The sequence below is a fragment of the Procambarus clarkii genome, chromosome 41, assembly GCF_040958095.1.
Source record: "Procambarus clarkii isolate CNS0578487 chromosome 41, FALCON_Pclarkii_2.0, whole genome shotgun sequence".
Taxonomy (NCBI): domain Eukaryota; kingdom Metazoa; phylum Arthropoda; class Malacostraca; order Decapoda; family Cambaridae; genus Procambarus; species Procambarus clarkii.
Window position 1 is genome coordinate 16,878,009 of NC_091190.1, and position 18,387 is coordinate 16,896,395.

At 36.7% G+C, this 18,387-nt stretch overlaps 1 protein-coding gene across 34 annotated transcripts in view; it reads left to right on the forward strand.

Moving 5' to 3' along the window:
- Bap111 (Brahma associated protein 111kD) overlaps window positions 1–18,387 on the forward strand; it is a 72,647-nt gene that overhangs the window by 27,204 nt on the left and 27,056 nt on the right. For 16 of the 34 annotated variants that reach the window (XM_045746970.2, XM_045746976.2, XM_045746974.2 and 13 more), the window contains 3 exons: window positions 2,877–3,025; window positions 4,030–4,110; window positions 9,619–9,750. In XM_045746970.2, the coding sequence (XP_045602926.1) occupies window positions 2,877–3,025; window positions 4,030–4,110; window positions 9,619–9,750 (362 nt within the window). Of the gene's footprint in view, window positions 1–2,876; window positions 3,026–4,029; window positions 4,111–9,618; window positions 9,751–16,747; window positions 16,824–18,387 lie in introns of all 34 variants that reach the window. The other 18 variants (XM_069339416.1, XM_069339418.1, XM_045746962.2 and 15 more) reach the window with 6 other exon arrangements.

Sequence of the window (18,387 nt, forward strand, 5' to 3'; positions counted from 1 at the left end):
CCCCTTCACAATGGCACAGGGAGCAGTGACATTTATTTGTGCCACCTCACCAGGGAAGGTAACCAGAAAGTCAGCGAGACAAAACAACCTTCACTACTGCTGGATTCTAAAGAGACAGAAACCTTAAAACTGGCTTCAGTCTCAAAAACTATAAAATTCTCTTGGAACTAGTATGGGCTTTGCAAGGTTCAGTTCCCTGGCACCTTCCTCTGCCCTCACTCACTGTCTTTATGCATGCCTTGGCTTTGGGTTGGGCTTTGTGACCAGCACTCACCAAGCCGGCCAGGGTTGTTGGTCTCTCCTTTGTTGGGTGCACTGTACGGTTCAGAAGTGTGTGATCTTGTGGCATGTACTGTACTGTGGAGGATTCATATTCCCTTGGGCTCCAAGCTTCGGCTCCACTTGAACTGTTCCTCCATGATTTATTGTCTCAGTCGAGGGGGGTGGGGTTGGATTCTGTTCGGTCCCCGTCTCTCTGGAGCTGTGTGCTTTGAGTAGCTCGTCTGCCGAGTTGCCGAAGTCTCGCTCTCCATGCTGTTTACATCCAGTGAGTCTCCAGTGCTCTTGCAGACAGCACTGTGTTCTTTCCCATTCTTCTTTCTTATTTCCCATTTTTTATGTTGCATTGACAGAGCTGCTACAGCTTGCATTCCATGATGATGTTCTCATGGTTCATTCATGAAACTCCAGAGGGTGCGTCATACTCTTCTCTGGAGGGAGGGTTTTGTTCTTTTGGCCATAATGGGCATTATGTCTGCAGCCAGGTCCTTTTCTGGTGAAGAATAAGTTGGTTGGCATTTGGAAGGTTTTATGATCACTGATGCTTGGTTAGTTCGGTCGTAGGCAAGTCGTGTGATGTGTTGTGTGATGGCTCTCCACTGCTACCTTCGGGCCTCTGATTGGTTCCCTGTTCCAAGGCTAGGATTTTTTGGTTCATCCGCAATGTAATCAAGTCTAGCCAGCCTGTTGTCTACCCTCGTGCCCATGGCATTCAAAGGTACACTGCTCTTTTGGCTGTGGTTGTGAATTTCTCCTGGACAGATGTTTGGATGTGGGATTTTGGAGGTAAAACAGGGCCCGGTATTTGGTGAATGTTCCCAGGCCTCGGCGCTCTTGTGTGACCTTGGGTCGTGTTTCTTGTCCGGGATTCTCGTCCTTTTTCCTAAAGTGCTCCCTCCTCCTTGGGAATTCTCATATTTTCCTTCTTCTCTGTGGGTATTTAGCTTCAGGGAGCCAGAAGAGGCTTCCCCAAGAAAACCAGCATTAAATGTAATGAAACGTCAATTTCTGGGTGAGCCCCTGATGGCTCCCTGATCCCCTTCCCTCCCGTTCCAGATTGTCATGTGGATGTCTACATCTGCCCTGAACTGGGAGTTCAAGCCCCGGCAGGCAGTGAGCTTCATCCCCTTCTTCCCAAAAGAGTGGAGGAGGTGGGGCAAACGAGCTTGTGCTAGGTCCGAAAGAATTCGATCATTTATTTACATGGTTGGGGGAGTTCTTTCAGCTAGTTTTGAGGCTTCAGTCTCTTTTTGAACCCAGCAGTAGTTGTTGGCTCACTAACTTTTTAGTTGCCTTCCCTAGTGAGTTGGCAAAATAAATGTCACTGATCCCAGTGCCTGTGTGGGGGCTGGGCTCAGGCTCCAGTTCTTCCTGGTAGGCCTCTGGGACTTTACGGCTGATGTAACCCAGTAGATGGTAACCATCTCAGCATATGGCTTCAGAGATGTCACCAGGGCTCATCCAGAAATTGGCATTTCATTACATTCAATGCTGGCTTTTTTATTGAAAGCTTATTAACCTTTTAGCCATTACTATCTTGTTAAATGTTTTATGAGTTCTGGGAGGGCCACCGTGGGAGTTTCCCAGAGCAACGGGAAGCTATGAAGTGGTTTGTCAGAAAGAGGCATTTCATTACATTCATCGCTGAAATTATGTTTTGTGATCAATGCATTTAAGGTAATAATGAGCCATTTTTTCACACAAAATTCAATCGTAGAGTTTATGTAGACCCTGATGCCAGTCTCCAATTTTACACATATTGCATACTAGTTTTCCCAGCTTGTACCTTAACATTTGGTGACATAATTAACCATTCCTGTTCTGGTTATTAACCATCTGCCGTTCTTGTTACATACATTGAACGTCTCTTTGCTTTTCCTTGTTTTGTTTCTGTGGTGTCAATATTTTATTATTCAAAAGTAACAGTAGTTGCTTAGTATTGACCTAAGTAGTTTTGGAATTAAATAATAATCTTTACCATAATTTTATATATGGAGTATAGAGTACTGTAGTAGGTTTGTTTTTATTTAATTTAGTGTAGACGTGATTGTTGTTCTAGGACAACAGGGTGAAAAATGCTATTATTCTGACATTATTTTAATGAACTTGAGGGATTATTTGACAGTATCCTAATGAACTTGAGGGATTATTTGACAGTATCCTAATGAACTTGAGGGTTTGACAGTATCCTAATGAACTTCAGGGTTTATCCTGACAGTATCCTAATTTAGAACTTAGGGCATTTCAATGTAATTCTTATTGAAAAAGATTAACTTTTGTATTTTCTCTTCTACTTTAGGCTTTATTGTTCTACTTAAGATTTTATTATAGGCCTCTATAGATCTGTCTTGGTGTTGAATAAGTATTAGGACTGTTTATTACTGTATGATTTGATTCATTGCTTAAGTATATTTAGCATATTGGAATGTTATCAGTGTTTGGTATGATCACACTGGTCTTGTATTGAACCACATGGGTAGCTTATGTATGAGCTACCCATGATCTGGTAGATCATGGGTAGATACAATGATCTGGTAAAATGTACTGTATGATCTGTGAATTGTTGAACCCGTTTCATTCCCTTGGACATCCTGCAGACCGGCTGGCACGTACTCCCAGCACCCCTTCGTCCTCCTCCAAAGGGGTTGGGGAGGCAAACGTTCCCAGTCCATTCACACCTCCAGTGCACGGCAACCCGGCCTTCAACCCACAGAAGATGGGGTCGGGGAAGGGAGGGGTGAGTAAGGTAACATAAGTCATCGGTGCGTCACTAATTCCCTCTAACTGCTAATATTTGATGTGTGTGCTTATACTGATGGATATTGATTGATGGTATAAATTACATATTCTTTGTGTGTGATATTTGTTAACATCTGTATACTATTTACAAATACAGTATTATTGTTTGAGAACAAATGATTAAACAAGATATACAGTTCCTTTCACCTGGATCATCAGAGACTCAAACTCTGTTGTCCAAAGTACAAGACTTATCCTACCAACTTGGCCATGGATGCTCACAGTAAGGAAGAATCTCTGAAGCTCCCGAGATCCTTGTGAGGATCCATGGCCTGGTTGGCAAGACATTCATGTCATATGTTTGAGACCTTATTTTGAGCTTCCGATGATTCAAGGGAATGAAATGTTATTGCATCTCACAAGATATGCAGTATTTCTAGTAAATTAGGATTTCTGACAATTCATGAATATTGCTGCTATATCAAAGGGATGCACTTTTAATTATTAACAATTTTGTAGAACTGACGCACCTATTCTAAATTGTAGAAATTAAATATCTCTTGAGATATTCGTAGATTTTTAGTAATTTTTATCAATTATCATGAAAATAGGGACTAGTAAAACCTATATGATTTTTGTTGTAGTATTGGTGCTAGTAATATTTGTAGAATTATAATGCATCACTTACCTCTCACATGAACATTGTGCCACTGTGTAATCATAGAAATTTCTGATACAGTATATTATTAGATAGAAAAACAAAAACAAAATTTGTTTCCCATTAAATGGCATGATTGTCAATATGGACAATAAGATTGGTAATGTGAATTGAAGCAATTAAAATTTGAGTCAGAAAAATGCAAATGATTATTCCTGAACATTGCATGAAAAGAGTTCATGATTAATTTGGGTTAAAAGCATTGAACGCAATCAAAGGACATTTGTTCTTATTCAATAATTTGTTTGTTTTTAATAGAAATTAATTTCTTCTCTAATGAATATTTCTTCCAGCAAAGTGGGGAAGGACGAATCCCAAAACCTCCAAAAGCACCCGACAAGCCATTAATGCCGTACATGAGGTATTCCCGTAAGGTACGTTGCCTGTTTGATATCTTGAAGGTTTAGGCAGAACCAGCTTTATGGTCTTGATCAATCCTGGTGTGGTACAAAAATTGAAATACATTGTAGCAAAGTTTAGAAACACTTGTATATATACACAGTATATATATATGCGGGAAAATCTTTGGCGCAGGGTAGTGGAGTTGATGCCATGTTCTAGATCACCTCAAATGCTCGCATTACCTACTGGACCGCATGTGTCTGCGGTAACCTAGAGGGCAGGTTTGATTCCACTGTCTTGCTGAAAGGATTTTCTCATAGATACATCATGTTACATGTATTGTAATTTTGTTGTGTATGTATATATATTGCTTCTTTCTCAGCATGTAAGATCTAGTCCAACACATGCACGTGAATTGAAAGTGACGACATTTCGGCGAGTTCTAAACCTTAACAAGTTATGTTAAAACTTGATTAGGGTCCAGGCCAGATCAAAAATGTCATTACTTTCATTTCATTTCATATATGTATGTGAGTTGGATTATTTATTGCCATCCACTTTATTTTGGCTTACTCTCTAGTTCTTTTATATATTAATGTACATCAAATGTATAAAAAGTTAATTTGGCTGTTCTCCTGTACTCTGTATGTATTTGTCATCTTTTATATTGTCTATGCTCGATAATTCAAATTATATGGGGGGCCCCACCCAAATTCAAGTCATTCGACCATTTGAGTTAGCCAAATTTTTGCCTGGAAAGTACAGAAATTAAATAATTCTAATTTTGGGTTTCATTAGCTAGAAATCTCCAAAAATCAAATTTTTATTTGAGTTGAGCAGCCACAAACTCGAACTCGAGCTTATTCGGTTACCAGAATTTGGATTGCTGAGCTCTTACAGTATATTTCTACACTATCAAACTATTAATAAATTTGTTTTAATTTTTGTTGAGGCTGAACAGTATTTTTAAGGTGTTTTGCAACTTAAATATTAGTAACCATTATAAACAAAGCCTTGTAAGAGGCATCATACATATCCCTTAGCAATATTTTTTACACCCTTATAAACAAAGCCTGATAGGATGTGTGATCCATATCATGCTTTTTATACCCTGATGAATAAAGCTGTGTAGAATGCCTGGATTATTACCTACATGTTGGCATAATTGTGGGGGGATAGGCCAGTTTTAAACATTCTTGTAAATTCTGAAGGTGACGATGTTAATTTGAGAATTTGTATTTACCATTATTGATTGCCTAGAACGTTTTATAAATGACAACCAATCCTGGCAGGAAGTGAAACAAATTTATGCTTCAGGAATTCTTTGTGCTGAAATATATGTCAATATCACCAAAGTTAGTGTGTGAAATGCTAATTCATTGTTAATTTACTTTGTGATGCAAGTCCCACAAGAATTTTAGATGTGCGATCAAGTGTTTATCACCTCTGGCTGGAAGAAAGGGTCCCATAGTGACAGAGTAAGGCACACAAAAAGCTTTAGAGGGTCCCCCCCCATCCCCTACAATTCCCTGTGTAGTTTCCATGTTCTTTTGTTTTGCCACCCTTCCTACTTTTTTAATTTTGTTTTGGTTTATTTAATATATTAAAGGTTACAAGTTTCACATTGGTGAATACAATGAAAGGTTAAAGTTTGTAGAACTCTTTTGAGATCCACAGCTTCCAGACAAGATCCAAGGAAACAGCAGGCATTTTCCCCTCTGAATTACTACACTGAGGAGCTGAAACAGGAAACTAGCAACTCTTGGGTGGTGTTAATGAGCCTGGAACCCCTGTTCTTTGAAAAGGCTCAAGGTGCCCCCACCCCAGGTCTTGAGTATCTTGGATGCTTTGGGAACTAATGTATACTGACCTTCCAGTTGCCTGTACTTGTTTGATTTTACTGTTTCCCTGTGGTTGGTTGCACCACACTAAGGTTCAGCATTGAAGTGTATGTAAGTGTCAGCCAGGGTGGTTACATGTGTGTAGTTCCACACCAGTTATTTGCCCCTCTTCTAGGCATATATTGTGATGATGTCTGGATGGCGCACAGGACCATCAGGATTTTGGGCCCTTACAACGCGAGGTTCTCTCTCTGCTGGGCAATGAACTGAAGCAAGGCTCCTCTTGATGATGTCATTAAATTTATTGTCTTTCATGCCAACCTTTGGAGCTTCTGCAGTGCAGCCCATGCAATCCATATTGGTCAGCTACCACCCTGTTGCAAATACATTTGTATTCAATGTGAATTACAGCACCAAGGCAGAAAGCCACTGCCACATAGAGGGCCTTTGGATCTAGTGTGCCTGTTGCCGACGTAGTCCAATGCCTGGAGGGCACCCATGTAGTGGATTTGTTTTAAGGCAAGTTTTTCCTACAGTGATGGTGAATCCTGGAGCATGGCATCAGCTATTTTTTCACCTTTGGGCTGTCCCACCTGGACTGTTTGTATTTTTTTGGTTGGGTGCTGGGGCTGCAAGTGTTTTCGTTGTGGAGCAGGTGCCGGCTGGAGTTAAACAGAGGTCATGACCTCTCCCGCGCTCCCTTAAATATACCCCCCCCCCCCCCCATGCTGTGCGTGCAGTGCCTACTGCAAGGCGCTGCTCATATGTTTTCCCTCCGTCGGTGAAATTCCACTGCTTTCGTGCAAGCAGTGACCATTTTTGGCTTGAGAGAGCAAAACACACTCCTAGTTTGGGAGGGGTACTTATTTATTATATGTAGTTTAATATTATAGATATTTACAAGTTATGGGCATCCCACTGATTCAAATATTCAATAAAATCAGGATCGTGTATCCCTGGAAATCACCCATAACTTCTGGGTGACAGACACGCATGCACACACTCTCGCAGGCACACACATGCGTGAGTGTCTATACATAGATAGATCAATACATATACATGTGAGTGTCTATACATAGACCAATACATCCAAGCTGATCAAAGAGCCAGAGCTCAACCCCTGCAAGCACAACTAGGTAAGTACACAGTAATTACACACACTTCTCAAGGGGACACAGGTGGGAATTGAGTACCCAGATGAGCCATTGAGATATTAGAAAAAACTTTTTAAGCATCAGAATAGTTAACAAATGGAATGCATTAGGAAGTGATGAGGTGGAGGCAGACTACATACACAGTTTCAAATGTAGATATGATAGAGCCTAATAGACTCGGAAATCTGTACACCGGTTGATTGGCAGTTGAGAGGCGGGACCAAAGAGCCGGAGCTCAACCCCCGCAAAGCACAACTAGGTGTGTACACTGACTGAAAAATTACTCGAGGGTCTAGGAAGAAATAAGGCAGTAGGACCAGATGGTGTTTCACCTTGGGTACTGCAAGAATGTGCAACTGAGCTGAGCATTCCATTCCGATTGATATTGTAGACATCTTTGTACACTGCTGCTGCATGCATTAGCTGTGATCACTCTGGGATGCACACAATATTTTTCCAAGATGGCATCTGTTTATTGGAGTCCTGATGCACAGGATGTGAACCCCGTGTACCCGGAGGAGTTTTGAATTGTTCCCTATACATAAAAATGCCTTGAAGTGCTGTGTGCACCACCACCATCATCTCACTAATACGTTATTAATATTCCCTAATCTCATTAAAGGCGTTGTACCTCACATCACTTCTTTCCTGCGTATATATCCAACCTATAATTCTATCCTTAATTCTATAATTCGATCTGTAATTCTATCCCTCTGAAGATTATTATTTTTTTTTTTTCAACTTGCTGTGGGCTGGATGTGGCCCACTGGTCATAATTTGGAGACCCTTTAGCCTAGAACAATACCCGTCTCGTGCCGTCACCTAGGCTTGCTCAGCAACATATTTCTATAGAAATATTAAACTTTTTTTTAATATTGGTTACATAATTTATTGTGTTTTGAGCACAGCAACATGGTTGTTAAATATGTTATTGTATGAAATTTTACATAATTTGAAATTTTGAATTATTTATATTTTATCTTTGTTAAAGATCCTTGTTTTACATGATTATTTGAGTAATTTATTTATAAATAAATAAATTACATTATTTACATTGATTTATCCTCGATGAGGACAGGAAGCCGACGGCTTGTCTTAGAACAATGTTCCTCATTTTACGGTATCTGCTTTTTGGAGCACATGATATTTTATTTTTATGTTATAAAAAGAAAACATAAATAAAGGTCTCTTGTTTTGTATTTCTCACCCAAAATACATCAATTTTATTGATATTTATGGAGAATTGTTAATATATTCGATGTTGTATGCTTTGGGAGCATACAGAAGGTACCCATATCAAATTGCATCAAAATACCCATATCAAAAGGTATCAGGAAAATACATATACTGTACCTGAAGGTAACAAGCCATACCCATATCAGAATGTATCGGAAAATACCTATATCAGAAAGCATTGTAAAATGCCCTTCTTGGAAGGTATCGGAAAATGCTCATATATGTATCTCTAAACTATTTGTCAATTTTCAAAAGGATAGACTAAAATAAAAGATAATAGTATTTAAAACACGTCGGGCAAGTTAAAATAAAGTAATGTACGGCAATATCCTTTATTGAGGACAGGAATCTTGTACTTAGCTTTGTATATTGTCCCTCACCCATCCAAGGTCGAACTACTGACTTCCCCAGAATGCAACCCCACGACAGTTCTCCAATTCCCTGGTACCTGTTTACTTCTAGGTGAACAGTGGCATCAGATGAAGGGCAGTGTGTCGAACCATTTCTTCCCCACCCAGGAATCAAACCTGGGATCCCCAGGTGTTGAGAACATAGACCACTGTTCCTATTGTTTCTATTATATTTGATGAAAATTTTGTAAATTAACCAGCCAATTGCCATACTGAATAATTTAATATAGGAGTTTGAACTAACCTGAAATGCAAAATGTGATTTTGTTTCTATTTTCGTTTCATAACCATTTTACCTAGTGTTTGTGTTAGAGACTGAGAAATATAACTGTTCAACAATAATGTGTGAAAAATAATGAGCTGTAGTTGTGAGCAAAACCTAACATTTGTAGTCATTGGCAGCGTTGGGGTTTGATGGGCAAATGAGAGAGCGGTTGATAGTCTTTTGCTAAAATATTGGCAAATGGCTATGCCCCCTATGTGCAATACGTACACAATTTGGGAACACATACGTTGCTTGCTCGTAATTTTAATGCGGAAATGACACTGGCTTGCAGTCTGTTTCAAACACTGCTTATTGATGCATAAATTCTATCATTAAAATTTAGAGTACAGTATTTTGATAAAAGAAGGTTCAGTTGTGTTATTTAATAGTTAATTAATTTCTATATACAGTATAAGGGTTAATGTGTACAAAACTAACCGTGGCTATGGATACAATGTTTACACTTATGTTGCCATGAATTGCCCTCCTTTAGAGACACTGAATCTACTATGTCCCATTAGTTCATGAGCTAGTTTTGGAGTTTCTGATAATGCAATCACCTTTTCTTCTCCTAGAACTCACTCTAACAGCATCCTGCTTTTCACATAATTATTTGTTCCTTATTGTGTTTCAGGTTTGGGATCAAGTGAAAGCAGCAAACAATGATCTCAAATTGTGGGAAATTGGCAAAATAATTGGGTCTATGTGGCGAGATCTACCTGAAGCGGACAAGCAGGATTTTGTTGATGAGTACGAGTCGGAGAAGGTAAATACCTTCAATATGAGATTTATTCAGTGTGCCTTACGATTTTCTGGAGTGTGACACGATAGCATTTATTGATTACCCATAGCAGTGCACCTTTAAGGAATTGAGTCCACCACTTAGCTCTGTTGGTCGTTTAGGTGGAAGAGTAACACTTTTTTTTTCTAAATCTGTTTAAACCAAAACATTCAAGTATATAAAAACAATTAAAACTAAATAGCCCAGATCACAAATATATAAAAAAAAGTGATGATGTTTCAGTCTGGTGCGGATCCTTATGAAGGGCCAAGAATATACTGAAAGGTCTTTCATTTAATTTCATGTGTGTGGGCTGGGTTACTTGTTGTCTATTCTCTGTATTAGCTATTGTTTGAGTTTATCTATGCAGTTTTGTCATTTAATTACAGACCAATTAATATAAAGGTTGTACTATATATTACAGTGATGATATAGTATTTGTCTTGCATAAAATCCTGCATGTGTTACTCTTCCCATTGACCTCTTAATTTATATAATGCACCTGTTTGATGACTAAATAAATGGTTAGTGCCCATTGTTTAAGTTATTAAAAGTTATGCAGTATATATCAGTTACTATAAACATGGCACATATGATGAAATATTGAGACCGTATATTGAAATTGAACCTTGCATCCCTTTGACTCCACATGCACATGCATTACAAACTGAAGCACGATGAAATCATCATAGTTCAGTAGAGCACCTGGGGCCCAGATTCACGATGCAGTTAAGCAAGCACATACGAACCTGTACATCTTTTCTCAATCTTTGGCTGCTTTGTTTACAATTATTAAACAGTTAATGAGCTCGGAAGAACCAGGAGGCTGTTTATAACAATAACAATAGTTGATTGGGAAGTTTTCGTGCTTGTAAACTGTTTAATAAATGTAACCAAAGCCGACAAATATTGAGGAAAGTTGTACACGTTCGTAAGTACTTGCGTAACTTCTTCGTGAATCTGGCCCCTGGCGAGTACAGGGATGCGGTTTGATCACATTGTATAGGCTCGATATTTTCTCATAGATACATCATGCTCATGTAATATTATTGTGCATGGCACATTCATTTATCATCTGTGCCACGCACAACGAAATCATAAAAAACATGGTGTACAGTATCTTTAATAATATGTTGAGGCCGTACAATAGGATCAAACCCGTATCCCTGGACTGTGTGGAGGAAAAAAAGAACTTGAAATTACTATAATTCAATCTTGCGGAGTGCATTAGATGAGTATGGGGCACCATCTATCGATTGCATGATGAAACTGCAAAAACAAACTCCTGAATATTACAGTGTCTCTAATAACCAATAAGCTTCCAAAGTAATAAGTCAGCATTCAGAGCCATGTGTTCATGTGTTGAAGCCACACAGCTGCTCTCATTGTAATGTTATCACGACTTGATACTTGCTAAATTTATCATGATTTTCCTCAGCCGCTTACATTGTCATCAACTTCCATTTGCTGCCTTTATTTTAATGTGTGCATTGTTTTTGATGCTCTATATCCACAAAATTTATCAGTATTAATTTTATATATTTTCCCAATACAATGTTTATTTGCACATTCTTCATTTCTCCTTTGCTAATCTCATCATTGATTCAGTGTACTGTACTTATTTCAGTATTATACTTACAACTACAGACTGTACAACCTGTCATTGCACATAGTTTGATGTCCCCACTCACAGCTGAATGAGTAATGTTCACACCTATAACTATAGATGCTCAACATTTACTGCACTTTAGTATCCCATATATATCTGAAAACAAGTATTTTCTTCTCTTATTCCACTATACTGTATTTTCATATCCCACTCACACCTGCACATTTCTGCTCATCACTGCACTTATTTTTGTATTGCCACTCACAATTGCAGATTTGTACTATTCACTGCATTCACTGCACTTATTTCTGTATTGGTGCTCATAACTATAGACATCTACTCTTCACTGCACTTGTTTCCATTTCTCACTCAACTGCAGACCATGTTCTAGTTGAGAAACTATTCACTACTCTTGTACCTGTATCCCACTCACAACTGCAGACTCATTCTTGTCACTTCAGACTTCTGTCAATGGCCTGCTGATTTCCTGACATGAATAATGTGCTTTTATAGCCACCTCAAGTAAATGTACCATTTATTTGAAAGTTTAAGCCCTCTTTCATTAAATTTGTATTCATTCTAGTTGACTGACTGTAATAACCACTCACTCAATCCCATTTTGCGTGAAAAATATTTACCTATGTCCAATCTCTGTGATGTAAAAAAAAAATACATGTACTGTATACTGTATATGTATTTTTTATTGTATTATGTGTTACTAATATTACCTATTATTTCTTCTTGAACTTTCATATCCACTTTCAGAGTTTATAGAAGTAATAAACTTCAGCTGGAAAAAAAAAACATTTGCAGTACATTGTTGTCTTGAAACAATAAAGAACTTGACCAATTGCGTGATAACAAATTACCAGTTATTTGAAGTATCTTCTTCCAATTTAGATTGTTGGGTATAAGAAAATCAGTAGGAGCCATAAGGAGGAGGATTTGAACCCCGAACATTACGTTAATGTGATTTCATTGTGCATGGTCGTGTATTTTATATTCAATTAAAAATGTCCACATCTAAAATTTAAAGTATTTCTTTTAAGTGGAAATGTTCATTGATTATTAAAAGAATATTATAATACAATACTCTTTAGTTACAACCCAGAAAATCTCGAGGTCATTCATGCGTTAGTACAGCACGTTTTCAGACAATTTTAAAATGGCTTCTCAGACTCTTTATATCGTAACTTGTAAGGGAAGCTTCAGGTTCTCGAGCAAAAACTTGATCCATCATTTGGCTTAAATGTACAACTTTGTGGAAATTTTAGAAAAGCTGAAGAATGAGGGTGAATTCAAGCTAGAGAAGATTGGTGAATTCAAATTGAAAAAGCTGGTGAATTGAAGCCAGAGAATAGGATTAATTTAATTTACATGAATTCATGATGAGGGTGAATTCAAATTGAAAAAAGATGGTGAATTCAAGCGAGCCAAATGTTTATTACATTGATTCATCTCTCTTGACTTGACTTGACATCTGTCTTGACAATCGCAAGCAGGTTGCTGTTGTCACAATTTCTGCTTTGGAAATAGAGGCAATCATTTTTCAAGAATATTGTGTGGGGGGGGGGTGAGGTATTTGCACTTTCACTTTGTTGTGATTCTATTTCTATATAACTTGTTACACAGTACTTTGGACAACTTAGCACTTACACGCTTCCAATTGCTCTCTGTGATTTCCTCCTGTGCTCCAATCACTATATGTGATTTCCTTCTGTGCTCCAATTGGCATACGCAATTTTTGTCCCCTGTTGAGTTGACTCGATTTATAGATGCGCTCCTCAATGTAGTCATTTTAAACAGGTGGGCAGCTTAGGGTTTTAAATAAGAGCCATAAATGATGGTGGCCCTAAGGTAATATTATTACCTTACGGCCACTTTTATTTTAAAGTAAAATTTTACTTTGTTCTATTTTTGTTAATGATTCAAAAGCCAGTTCTATAGTAAAGTACTATATGCATGCTCTTAAAAAGATAAATTTTGACTATTTTAATTTGTACACTTTTATTACTGCAGCTTAAAAACGTAAATAATTCATTATCCTTATATGGTACCGTCTTACATAGCAGTGAAATGTGGAGGCCGTTTTGTGATTAATTGGAGGTTAAGCAGACAGTATATATATCTTAAGATTAAGATTCCCTAAACTGATGGACAACTTAAATGTTTGGGTTTAGGCATCTGTCACTGAGCACCCGTAGTGTCTTATCCAGGATGTTCTGTATTTTTCCGGTGGATAGGATGCACGTTTTTCAAAACTAAATTGATAGAAAAACGTACCATACCATGTGTCTGATGTGCCCAGATGGGAGCCAGTGCTGTAGATGCAAGGAAGGCACCTAACTAGTATGTTGAAATAGACTAAAATTGTTTTTCCCACAAATAAATCCTTCTTAAAATAAGGGTGCACCTTGTACACCAGAAAATACAGTAAATACTGTATAGTTTGCTTATCTTCAGTATTAACAGTAAGGTAAAGATTATACAATAGGTGTGAAAACATTAACCTGTTTGGGTAAAAATATGAAAGGATATGAATTGATAAAGTAATATGTATAAAATTCTTTTAGATAATTTTGATTTATAATGTTTAAGAGTAACACAGGATTGGAACTTGGGCCTAAGATATACAGTGGCTACACTAATGCAGCTCTTTAAAGAGATAAAAGGAATAGAACCCAGGAACCAACTGAGTTCTTGAATTTGTTAATAAACCAGTACAATAGCTTGTTTTAAATAATGCTCTTTGTTGGTAGGTATCGCTTCATGAAGCAGTGGCATAATGTCAGTCTTTTTTATATCTTCGACCCTAGTGTGATAAGATCAAAATTTGTTGTTGTTTGTGCCATTGTAAACATCACTTTGAATACAAATTTATTTTAATAATATACAGAAGTGAGAGGTTTCTCATACCATTTACCTATTCATTTCCCCTTAAAATTTCCTCCAGGTTTCCAAGTGATCCATCCGCCACACATTCCAGGACTCCTCATTGTTTCTCAAGATGACCATTTATTCTCACTTAATACTCTTACAATGCTTTTTTGTCTTGTGGATTTTCCCATTGATCATTTATATTATATTATTTATATTATTTTTATTTATATTACCCGTTCACTAAATTTATCATGCACTTTTATTTGTTAGTGAAAGCATTTAGTGGTTGCTTGTTTTTGTTTTTTTGAGAGTCAAAATAGCCCACAGGTAACCCAACGTGCATGTATGAAACGAAATGAAAGTAACTGTTTTGCTCTATTCTGGACCCTTATCAAGGCTGAAACAGTCACATCATAACAAGGGTGCAAGACGGACCAAAACATCGTCACTTCATTTCAATTTCATTTGTGGGTTGGGTTTAAATGGTTTCATCTGCGCTATTGTGACTTATTCCTATAATTTTCTTTATTTTTATATTAATGCTATAAGGTCTTAATTACTGGAGAGTTTAAAGGAGGATGCTAGTCAAATATTTTGTCGTTTAGACTGCCACCCTGCTTGAGTGTGGGATTGGTATGTGTACAGTAATACTGTTTACTCATCAGTGGCTATGGGGGAGCTAGTTCATAATGCCCAGCCTCGTAGCCATATATATCTGGTGTGCTAATTACTTCACTCAACATGAAAGTTTTCATCATATTTTTTCTTTACTTTTTGGACGGATTTTGCCGCACTGTTTAGGAACTTTCTCAATAATGCAGGTTTATCATACATTGTTTTAATTATCTTCATAATCTGCTTTTCAAATGAATATTACTTTACCTAAATACTGTATAGGAATCTACAAAGCTACAGTACAGCTTTGCCAATTTCCTCATTATTTTCGTTGTTATTTAGCTAGTAGTTTAAATGGCCATAAACTGCATGTATAGAGGTGGAGGGAATAGCAGTAGTTGTTGTTGTCGTATAGTACCGTGTATAGTAACCCGTGGTAGTGGGTATTAATTAATACGTGTCTCAGTAATGTGATTGGAGGGTAAGGTTTATTACTATTTGGATGAGCAGAAATTGAAGGTGTTGACTATTAAGATTTTTTTTAATTCTGTAGATGTATACCTTAGCATTACTAAGGGTATCTAATGCTGCAGATGTATACCTTAGCAATGTTCAACAATATGAGGGTTATAAATCAGGATAAAGGTAATTCCTTACCCAAACTAGCATACAGCTAGATATAAATTATCCTTAATTGTTAACATTTTCTCCATTTTTCATCTCTCATCCAGCTTAAAGTAGGAGAAGCCTTGTAGAGCTTGTGGTACACACACACAGGCAGTAATTGGTTTATAAAATAGACCCCCCTCTCCTAAAAAAAAAAAGTAATTCCAACTGTTTTCTTTAACTGCCCAATTCTTTCGTTGCTACAGTATAAAATTCTATATTGTCAGTGAAAGAGGCTGATATTTCATATCTATTTTAGTAAAAATGTGTGTGTGGCAGTTTCAGAAAATGTAGTTTTTATGTTTTAAGACAACCCAAATTTTTGGTGTTATGCCTTGCATTTCTTTCTTAGAGATTGTAGTTTCATACATTTGTGAATGTTTTATTGCCTTCTCATGTTATAGATTTATTGTATTTATGATGTAGATTTGAAAAACACATATATATATATATATATATATATATATATATATATATATATATATATATATATATATATATATATATATATATATATATATATATATATATATATATATATATATATATATATATATATATATATATATATATATATATATATATATATATATATATATATATATATATATATATATATATATATATATATATATATATATATATATATATATATATATATATATATATATATATATATATATATATATATATATATATATATATATATATATATATATATATATATATATATATATATATATATATATATATATATATATATATATATATATATATATATATATATATATATATAAAATAATGAAGGGTAATAGGTGCTAAAAATGGATGCATGAAGAATTAATAGAGTATTAGAAGATAGTTTTTGTTTATTAGATATTCTATATTTGTGAGTCAAGGCATTATGTTGAGTCATAAGTGCAGCTTAGTGTTGTGAGAATAGCTCTACCCATGCCGACCAAGCCCCAGACTGGCTTTGTGTGAGTTATATGCTGTCAGACAGGGTTCTGGGTTACATGCTGACGTACGCAGGTTCTGAGTAAATTATGTGCTGACAGGGCACTGTGTGAGTTATGTGGTTACAGACTGTGGGGCACCAAGTGAGTTGACAGCTCACAGAATGAGTCACATGCTGACAGACGGAGTACTAGGTGAATTACAGGCTGACATTGGCTGTGGGTAAGCTCTGTGTTGACATCCTCTGATTTGCAGGCGGATTACACTAAGGCTCTTGAGGCGTATCACAGTTCACCCGCTTATCAGCAGTACCTGGCAGCCAAGTCTAAAGGTAGGTGGTGGGAGGTTAGAGGGGGTCGGAGGCACAGCGGTTTGAGGGTTGCAGCACTGTAGGGTTATTTGTGTGCGTGGAGAAGGAGAAGCCATAGCATCTTGAACTCTGTAATAACTGGAACTTGAGCACGACCTTTGTATTAACCACATTTGCATGTTGTATTGTAATAACCGGGACTGAAGCATGACTTTTGTATTAACTAGATGTGCATGTTGCGTTATAATAACCTGGACTTTAGCATGATCTTTGTGTTAATTTTGCACGTTGTATTACCAAATTCTGTTGTGATATTCAACAAATATATTCAGTGTTGTAAATTTGTTCTTGTTTCAGTGAAGTTTGTATAGTGTAAATTAAATGGATTTGCTTTTGAAGGAATAACAGAATCTGGAATTGTTTGGTAAAATTTTGCTCTCTCTAACAAGGCTTGCCTTTATTAATTATATAGTTATTCGGTATTCATACATGATTGTTAGGTATGGACTGTCTCTTTTTTTCAAATTCTTGCAACAAGAAATTAGATTCAGCAAATGATATTTGCTCCTATTGGTTTGCATGGACAAATATCACTCGTTATACTGAGGTGTAAAGCCAGTAGTGGAGCTATGAGACATTCTGCACCAAGTGAAATGCAGTATCTACATTTTCCTTGACAAAATTATATATGACTAATGGTAGATAATCAGCATGTATCCAATCTGATGGCTTATTTAGCTTTCTGTGTTTTCTAACAATTCAAATTACTTCATGACAAAACTGTTCTTTCTTATACATTTATTGCTTGTGGAATTCTGTCCACCCTATTCCTTATTTTACCATGCCCTTTTTCTTCGTCTCCCTTATATACTTTCCTCGTTATCTTTATCATGTTAGCTCCCCCTATATATACAAAAAATACATTAGGGGTGAGAGCAGGTTATTTTGTAATGGATGTGTCGTTTTCTATCTTTTTGGACACGAAGTACTCCAGGGTCAGAATTCATCAAACATTCCCGTGTCCATATGAAAACTGTACAGTACATCTTTCTTCAATTGTGGCAGCGTAGTCCATATTAAACAGCTTATGGGCTTTGGAACTAAACAGCCCAAAGTTGTTATTGTTATGGCGAACCTCATAGCACTCTGGTTATAAAAATTTTCATTAATGCAAATGAAGCCACTATGATTGAGAAAATCTGTCCAGGTTCATAAATGAATTTGTAAATTCTTGATGAACCAAGGTCCTGAACAATAACTTAAATGTTATTGTTTGTAGGAGCACCAAAGATCATGTACAGAAAGTGTCTCCAAAAGGTAAAGATACACTAATATACTGTTAATCCAAACACCTTACCTTATGCCTAAATTTTATCATCCATTCCTTGGCCGGGATTCATCAAGCATTTATGCATTCACTTAGGATACCTGTATGTCTTTCAACAATCATGGTGGTTTTCTTTACATTTATTTAACAGTTTACGGGTATTGAAACTTCACAATCCAAGGTTATTATTATGAACAAATCCACAAGGGCCGTGATGAGGGTTTGAACCTACGTCCGAGAGGATCCCAGATGTTGCCT